At 47.7% G+C, this 8,995-nt stretch overlaps 1 protein-coding gene across 1 annotated transcript; it reads left to right on the plus strand.

The window, feature by feature from the left end:
- Nucleotides 1-19: 19 nt before the first annotated feature.
- Nucleotides 20-8,308, plus strand: D2HGDH (D-2-hydroxyglutarate dehydrogenase). Its single transcript, XM_010188960.1, has 9 exons — nt 20-371; nt 955-1,012; nt 2,091-2,230; nt 2,913-3,106; nt 4,237-4,405; nt 5,398-5,541; nt 5,980-6,122; nt 6,618-6,783; nt 8,049-8,308. The coding sequence occupies exons 1-9, from the start codon at nt 20-22 to the stop codon at nt 8,306-8,308; spliced, it is 1,626 nt and encodes a 541-aa protein (XP_010187262.1).
- Nucleotides 8,309-8,995: the final 687 nt, after the last annotated feature.

The following is an 8,995-nucleotide window of genomic DNA, read 5'->3' on the forward strand; positions in this document are numbered from 1 at the left end:
TCTGCCTTTCAGGGGGATGATGGGAATCTCCTCTGCGTGCAGTCGCTGGACGCAGCTGAGATGGCTGACGGGGAGGATCCGAGCCCAGCACAGCGCGGCTCCCACCCTGGGGACGCCTCAGCAGAGGAACCCCCCAGCTGCGCCCACAGATGCGGTTCCCAGGCCGTGGGGTGGGAGAGGGCTCCACGTAGCCTCCGCCAGCTCCCGGGAGGTGATGCTGACCAGCGAACGTTACGGGGTGCAGCGGCTGCCCTTCTCCCGTGTGTCCGACACCGATGTGGCTTTTTTTGAGCGCGTAATGCCAGGGAGAGTTGTCACAAATCCAGAGGAACTGAAACCATTTAATGTGGACTGGCTTAAATCAGTCCGAGGTAAGTGAGCTTGCTTGTTTTGCAGTTTTCGTAAAGCCTCCTCTCTGCTTCTGTTGAGGTACCAGAATGAAAAGTCTGCCAAACCAAATCTCATCTCCGTTTCTAGCAGACCATGCCTTTACAGACCACATCTCTACAGGCAGAATGACTTTCCCTCATAGAAAACATTCCTTTGAGAATTACTTAAGTTCTGGTAATCTTTCAGGTTTTAATTAAAAAAATAAAAAAATACCTAAGGCCTGTTAACTTCTTAATTATTTTCCTGAAGCAGACTGGTTCAGTTAACAGGTCTCGCTGAACCTCAGAAAACAAGTGCTGTGAATTTTCTGTTGCTTTTGTCAAAAGATTTCATGAGAACATAAAACACTTCCCATTGTCCCCACTGGCAACCAAGTCTGCGTATACAGACAAAGCTTATACAGTGTGTTAAAAGAAAGCCCACTGTGGAAAATGTTGGGTTTAAAAGTGGTTAAAATGACTCAGCCTCACAGTTATTTCACGTGTTGTGTTTTATCACCTTTTCTTCTTTCTGACCCCTGTGGAGCCCACAACTTGCCCTGACAGTGTCTTGTTTTCACTGCAGGCTGTAGCAAGCTGATGTTGAAGCCACAGACGACAGCGGAGGTGTCGCAGGTTCTCAGGTACCATGCACCTTGTCTGCTGGGCTTTGTGGTGAGGAAACTTGGGTTTATTCTGGGAGGGTCCGGCGATGAGGGGAACATCTGGATGTTCAGCCACTGATTGCTCAAGGTGGAGTTACTGAAGCTCTTTTCTTTTTGCGTGTCTTGTGGCTGAGCTCTGGTGACTTCAGCTCTATATCCCCACTGCCCTGGTAGTGCCTGTGTTTCCTGATGTTCCTTGTGTTCAGGCTGCTCCCAGGATGTGAGGCACTGCATGCTGTTTCTAGTCTGACAGTATGCATGTACTGATGGATAGGCAGTGTTGCTTGTCTAAAAAAACCCCTACAGATTCCTACTCAGGAATGTTTTCATACAGAGAGCTGACATTTTTCAAGTCAGAAAGGGATTTCGACTTGTACCTTTTATTTCCCTGGCCCTGGGCTTTTCTAGAGTGACGGTGTTGTGTTGGTATCAGGCAGAAGCAAAGCCTTGCACTTCTTTTACAGAACCAAATCCATCTTTCTTGGCACAGAGTGCGGGAATGCCAGGGTTTGTGAAGCAACTGCTGGTGTTGTGCAAGAACTCGGAGTTTGGCAGGGTTGTGCTGGGTGGTGCTGTGCCAGCAGACTGGAAGGTGAAGCCAGCTGAGTTGCACCTGTGTCGTTGCCTACAGGACATTAAATTCTTGGAGGGAGGAGGAGGGCAGTAATGTCTTAAACCATGGCCAGAGGTCATTTGTCAGAGCCCACTGAGGAGGTCAAGTCGTTAACAGAGACTGCTATTGAAATAGCTTACGTGTAAACCGAGTGAGCAGCGATTTCCAGGCAGATGTAGCGTGGCAGGTCCATAGATACACGCAGAGGTAACCCCAAGCGTTCGTTCCTTTGCTCAGTGCTGGGGTGAGCTTAGTGAGGAGTTGGGCTTTTGCAGTGAAACTGTCCCTTTGTATCAATTTAATTTTTAGACTAAACACTGTTTAATTTTAAGGAGCGCTGAGCACTCTTGCAATGGTAGACGTTCATGTGGAGGTGAAGCTCCTCTGATAGACTGGGTTATGGCCTCTAAGTGCACGAGACTTCAGGAACCTTTTTCCTTCCAGGTACTGCTATGAGAGGAACCTGGCAGTGAACCCGCAGGGCGGTAACACAGGCCTTGTTGGGGGCAGCGTTCCTGTCTTTGATGAGATCATTCTCTCCACTGTTCTCATGGACCAAATCATCAGCTTTGACAAGGTGTCTGGTAAATATCAGAGACGCAAGGCACAGAAGTGAGCCCTGGGCCCTCAGCCAGCCATTTTCCAGGGAGACAATAACCACAGGATGAGCCAGGTTCAGCCCAGCAACATCATAGGGGCCATCAGAGGTTTGTTTCATCCAGGCTCCTGGTGCTGATGTAATCCTCAGGTTATTACACTAGGAGATGTAAAAGTACATCTGGTGGCAGAAAGAGAGAAGAGAAACACAACATCCTATTATCTGTTTGTAAATTAAATGAGAAGCCCAGCAGGTGGAGCAGAATGATGGTGTTGGAGAAGGCATCTGCTAACTACACTAGCAGAGGGAAGGGAGGGATGGGGAAAACTTGGAGGTTGTTTGGATTTGGAGTGTTAGGAATCAGGCTGCTGTGAGTATTTCAGCTCTTAAATCAAAGGGAGAAAGAGAACAGCAGGCAGAGATACACTTAATGTCGTCATGTTTTACCTGACCAGAGTTGTGACTGACCAGGTATTAAGGCAATGCCAAAGCTTCTCGTGGCTTGAGGAGGGGTAAGACAATGCCCTGTAGCACGCACAGACTCCTTGTGCGTTTAAATTGAATCCCAGCAAGCTTTGGAGGAAGAGGTGGTTGCATCTGCCTGTACTTACCTTTAGGAGGCACCTTCTGCTTGGGCATCGGCTTGTAGCAGGACATTTATGTTTCAGGAATCCTTGTGTGCCAAGCTGGCTGCATCTTAGAGAAACTCAACGAGTACGTGGAGGAGCGGGGCTTTGTCATGCCACTTGACTTGGGAGCCAAAGGCAGCTGTCACATCGGCGGCAATGTGGCCACAAATGCTGGAGGCTTACGGCTCTTGAGATACGGCTCTCTCCGAGGGATGGTGCTGGGACTGGAAGTGGTAAGGCGAGTACCTGGCAGGTCCCTTCTGTGTTTGAATTTCTGCTTCTCACTTTGTTTCCTGCTGTTCTAGCCCTTAGCTGTCCATTGTGCAAACAAGCTCCTCTTCAGGCTTCCACTCTTAATTTTTCCTTGCATGGCCCTTTTAAGAAGGGACAGGTGTCTTCATGTGTTCATCTGTTATTGCCACTGCAGTTTCCAGCTTCCAATTCTGTCCTTCCTGACAGAAGGGATATGAGGTGGCTTTTTAATCCAGAGAAATGAAAAGAAGGTAGGGAGAGGTTTGGTGATCCCAGGTTACCTGAATGAGGTTAGTTCCTCTGTGGAGCAGTGGATCTCTGGACTACTCTGCTGGATCCATCCTACAGCGAGCGCTCTCTCCTGGTGGCTGCTCACTCGACTTTCAAAGAGCTCTCAGCTTTGGGTTTGTGTGGCTGTTGGCTTTCTCCTAGAGTCTTTCCTGTTCCTCAGCTTGCTTCTGCCACGCACGTCTGTGCCTCTGTGTGTAAAGGCTGGGATTAGTGTTTCTAAAATATTTCGGGTCTTCGGAGCAGAAAGCTAACAGGAAATAAATTGGGTAGGTAACAAAAGCCTGGTTTGGTTTTATTGTGTAGGCCTGGAAAGGAGAGCTTTTGTCTCTCAGGTGAATCCCTCTAGCATGAAAACAGTCTTTGGTAACATGTCTTGGAGACGTTCAACCTTGATTTAAGGCTCAGGTGGTGGAGGGCGTACTTAATTCTGGTTAACTGTGCTCACTCTTTCAAATAGTGTTCCTTGTTTCTGTTGACTAGTGAGAGCTAGGGCTGCAAAGAATGTCTGATCTTTTCCACTGCTGGCAAGAAAAGCGGGGTAAACTTTATTATTTGTTCTGCTGGAACGTGCAAACAGCACTGTAAAAAGAGAGACAGAAGAGTTTGAAGGAAAACTCAGGAAGGAAATAGAAGGGACGAAGAGCACATATAGGTGGGATATAGAGGGAGTGGAGGCGCAGTGATGAGGCTGTGGGAGCGGGCTGGAGCAGGTGTTCAGTGCTCAAGGCCAGTGGCAGCTTTTTGTCAGCTTGGGAGCAGACAATCTTGTGACAGCGGATTCCTACGTTGGTGCTTTGACTGGGTCTCCATGCTCCCACAGGTGCTGGCTGATGGCTCAGCTCTGGACTGCTTGGCGTCTCTGCGCAAAGATAACACCGGCTATGATTTGAAGCAGCTTTTCATTGGCTCTGAGGGGACGTTGGGAGTTGTCACTGCTGTTTCCATCCTGTGTCCTCAGAAACCGAAGGCTGTGAATCTGGCATTCCTAGGTAGGAGCTGATATTAATAATTTCGCACCTGAATTCAGAGGCTGGGAAGGGAACAGGGATGGAGAGAAGAAAGCTTCAGCATCAGCTTGTTTGTGAGAAATGGTATGATGCTGTATGTTAAAAGGCCTGCACAGATATTTTATATCTGTGGTGGAAATGTGTAAAATATCTGCAAGAGCAGGCTGCTCTGCAAGGGGAGAGGAGCCAGGAGCCTAGCAGGATGCAGAGGCAGGCAGGGCCATGCCCTTGCTGACGAGTGCTCGGTCTGACAGCACCCAAGCGAGGTGAGCAGGGCAAATCTGGTAACAATGGGCAGGGACAGCCAGAATCCACCCGTCACTGGGTGAGTCCATAGTGACAAGGCAAGGCTGGGAAGTCAAGTCTGCAGGCAGGGTCTGGATCAGCAGGGTACTTGGCCAGGTACAGCTGCTTAAAAGCTGAGGCTTAACTTTGTAGCGTAGTTGTTTGTGGGGAGCCTTTGCTGAGACTTTTTTATTCTCCAAATATCCAAGGTGAGCAGGGGCTTCTCGGACAGCTTGCTCATATCAGATGTGGCCTTGAGAGCAGAGAGCTGAACTGCTAGGAGGGGATGAGGAGACTCCAAATGCTGACAGACCTGTGGAGTATGGGCAGTGGACCCTGGAATTTGCCTGGACTCTCACACTGGCCTTGAAATTCCTCTCAGGTTGCCTTCTTGCCTGTGGTGAGAACTGAGGGTGGGGCAGATATTTTGGCATGAACTCTCTTAGAGTGTTCAAAAGCTCCTTGTGACAGCAAAGATTAATTGCTATATCCTCCTCCTGTACTGCTCTGAAACCTTCCCCAGCTCAAACGGTTACAGGACCTGCTGATCTAAACCCACACAGGGTAGCTGGTTACATTTCCTAGAGATGGGAAAGATGACTCGAAGCCTGACAGACTTTTTAAAACCTTTTACAGGGTTCTAGGGGGCTGTGTGTTGTTTCTGATTGCCCTCTGTGTTCTGTCTGCAGGATGTCAGAGTTTTGCTAAGGTTCTGGAAACATTTACAACCTGCAGAGCCATGCTGGGAGAGATCCTGTCTGCCTATGAGTTCATGGATGAGAAGTGCATGGAATTGGTTGAGAGACATCTCAAGCTGTCCAGCCCGGTGACAGGTACCAGTGTCATTTGTGCTACAGAAAGAGGCATTGTACTGCTTGGAGAATTTTAGCCTAGTTTTATAAATCTCTCTCTCTCTCTAGATATAGATGTTAGTGAGCATGTGGGCATCCCTCATAATTTTTGCATCCAGTGTTCAATTTCAAATGTGTTTGGTGGAAGTCTTTAATGATAAGACTTTAATTCCACTTGTTCCCACAAAACTGTTAGTTTTCTGAAAAGCGGTGGCTGAGTAAAGGAGAGAGCATGTAAGTGAAGCGCCTTACACGTAAAACATGGCCACTTGAGCTGCCCTTCCACCTGGCACCAGGCAATCTGGCTAGTAGAGCAACCTCATGGTATGTGCCAAGCTTGGGAAGAGCTTCAGAACCTGCACTGAATTATTGTGCTTTTACCGCAGAGCACCTGCTTATTCTGTTCTACCTCACTTTCAGGCAGCCCTTTTTATGTTTTAATTGAAACTTCGGGCTCCAACTCGACCCATGATGAAGAAAAATTGAACAACTTCCTAGAAAAGGCCATGACTTCTGGTTTAGTCACTGATGGAACTGTCGCAACAGATGATAAGAAAATAAAGGCAAGTTGTTGCTTTCTCTTGCGCAAATGTCTTTGACACGGTTCTTTACTTGGATTTATATTTTTAATAAGGAAATATTCAGACTGATGTTTGTTATAAATGTCACTGAGGGATCTGGTAGCTGTGGTAGCAGGAAGACTCTGCAGAAGGACCTGGACAGGCTGGACCGATGGGCCAAGACCAACTGGATGAGATTGAACAAGGCCAAGTGCCGGGTCGTGCACTTGGGTCACAACAACCCCATGCAGCGCTACAGGCGTGGGGAGGAGTGGCTGGAGGGCAGCCTGGCAGAGAGGGATCTGGGGGTGTTGGTCAACAGCTGCTGAACATGAACCACCAGTGAGCCCAGGTGGCCAAGATTGCCAATGGCAGAGGGCATCAAAGGAAATCAGAACCTGACGTTATATGCAAAGAATCAAGACTCTTTTCCCCTCCATGCCACAGGCATGGAACCCAAGGCGTACTTGGTTTATTTAGGTTTCTTTGATTCCCTAGACACTGTGGAGCCTGCGGGAGAGGATCACAGAGGCCCTCACTCACGATGGCTGTGTCTACAAATACGACATCTCACTCCCTGTGACAAAGCTGTATGATCTTGTGACTGACACAAGGGCTCGGCTGGGCCAAAGCGCCAAAAATGTGGTGGGCTACGGCCACTTGGGTAAGTGTAGATGCTGGGAGGGGAGGCGATTGCTCTTCTGTGCTTCAGGTTTTGCTGCGCAAGTTCCTAGTGGTTTTAAAAGTTGTTTTTAGATTAGTGAGAGGCATAGACTAAATAGCTGAGAACTATCAGAAGAGGAGGATGGATAAGGATCTTTGTGTTTGAATTTCACTGCTTTCAGACTGTTCTGTATAATAATGGCAGGTTGGTAGCCAGCCAGCCAGCCACTGAACTGGTCAATGGGATCCTCTTGCTCCATACTTTCATTTAAGTATGTAGGTTGTTTAATTGGACCATCGATCTGATTAATGTACTTAGACACATTTGGTAGCTAAACACTTTCTTGTCCAAAGTGATTAGTCCTATTGGAAGTCACTTATGTCTGAGTCATTAACCCTCCAAAAGAGAGTGATAAAAGTAATGTACAGAAAGGCCGGTACATTTGTCAGAATGCTTTGAAATTAATTTGATTTTGCATGCAGGTGAATTGGTAGCTTTAGCAGAGGTGTTCTGTTAAAAACAAACAAACAAAACACAAAACCAAACAAAATAAAAGAACGCTCTCCAGCACACTTGATTTGAGAAGATTTGAAAGACATTGGAAGAAAGTCTGCCTAACAAAGGCTGCCTCTGGTAGCTCTTGGTATTGAGGATTATGCTGTGTACCGTGAGGGTTTGCTGGGATGCAGAAAGAGGCTCTCGAGTAAGAATGAGTCACGTTGTGGTTATCTCTGTGTGTTTTGTCTTCCGAATACCCCGCAACTATGTGCTTAATCAAATACCATCACACACAAGTGGCAAAAGGAGAAAATGTTCTGCTTGCTTTGTTTCTGTTGACACGGTGCCAAAGTGCATTTAGAACATTGCACAAACATAATAAGGAGAGAAAAAGTGGTGAAGGGCCATATTAATATCTAGTGATCATTATGAAATGCCACTGGGGAAGTCTTTGGCATGCCATCTCAGTGCTGGGACAATAGTAATGCAGCAAAGTTGTTTGAATTTGAAAATCACGAGAGTGGGTGTTTGAAAGTAGCTTCCTCAAATACTGTACTGAAAGCATGATAAAACAAAGATACTATTTGAATTATTTCTGTGAGGAGAGGCCTGGTGTTTGTAGAAGGTGAGTGAACCTGGCCTTTTTTCCACAGTTTGGAGACTAACAAAGACACCGTTGTTTGAGTACGTGAGGAGATAGTAATGAGTCTCCATGGTGGGGCCACTGGCTTACTCTTACAGACCCACATCTGCAATGTTTTTTCCAGGAGACGGAAACTTGCACTTGAACATCACAGCAGAGGCCTATAGCCCTTCCCTGCTGGACGCCATCGAGCCGTTTGTGTACGAGTGGACTGCAAGATACAATGGCAGTATCAGTGCAGAGCACGGACTGGGCTTCAAGAAAAAGCAGTTCATCCAGTACAGCAAACCCAGCAAGGCCGTCTGTCTAATGCAGCGTTTCAAAGCCATGTTAGACCCCAAGGGGATCCTCAATCCGTACAAGACGCTGCCCTCCAGCCCCTGAGAGCAACGCACACCGAGGGGCGAGCAGATATGGTCATCGCTGGCTCAGTAACTGCACTTTAGCCATAGCTGGCGGATCAGACAGGCACTGGGAATGCTTGGTGTTTATCACACTAAAATAAAAGAAGTAAAGAAATGTGGTTCCTCTTGTCAGGAGTGCCTGCTTTTTCTGAAGAGGAGACATCGGTGTTTTTGAGTGTGTGGGTTTCCTATTAAATCCGAACCCTGAAACAGAGCATGCAGTTATTGTGTGTGGATATTGCAGCTCTTTCCCCTTAGTTTGCTCTGATTTATTAGTGAAGTGACACCAGACAGAAGAGGCACTTTCTCACTTTGGGTGTGCAGGTGAAGATCGAAGGCACAGGAGAAGAACCTGTGGATGCTCTACCACCATGTCCAAGTGAAAATGTTGCTCTTCCTCGCTCGTTTTGGTCTAACATGCTTGTCCAAAAGCACACAACAGCATTGGGTTATGGCCTTTTTAGTGATGCCACCCGCACGCTGTCCCCTGTAGGCATCAGTGTTGTCCCAGGTGCAGGTTTGCAGTCCTGGAAGGACTGGCCAGGGAAGAGAGGGTGCCCAGTGGTAGCATCAACTGGAGGGGAAATGCCAGCAGCCAGGGTGAGGGGATCCCAGCGTGTCTGTCTGGTTATTTCCTGCTTCCTTCTCTTCCAGCCTGTCTTTGGCA

Source organism: Mesitornis unicolor, unplaced genomic scaffold (genome assembly GCF_000695765.1).
Source record: "Mesitornis unicolor isolate BGI_N332 unplaced genomic scaffold, ASM69576v1 scaffold44517, whole genome shotgun sequence".
NCBI lineage: Eukaryota > Metazoa > Chordata > Aves > Mesitornithiformes > Mesitornithidae > Mesitornis > Mesitornis unicolor.

What these genes read in the sequence shown, in the direction of transcription:
- D2HGDH (XM_010188960.1), top strand. Translation starts at nt 20, where the DNA reads ATGGGAATCTCCTCTGCGTGCAGTCGCTGGACGCAGCTGAGATGGCTG. An exon ending in GAGGTGTCGCAGGTTCTCAG is followed by an intron (nt 1,013 to 2,090) that starts GTACCATGCACC and finishes TTTTCCTTCCAG; the next exon opens with GTACTGCTATGAGAGGAACC. An exon ending in GCTGTCCAGCCCGGTGACAG is followed by an intron (nt 5,542 to 5,979) that starts GTACCAGTGTCA and finishes CCTCACTTTCAG; the next exon opens with GCAGCCCTTTTTATGTTTTA.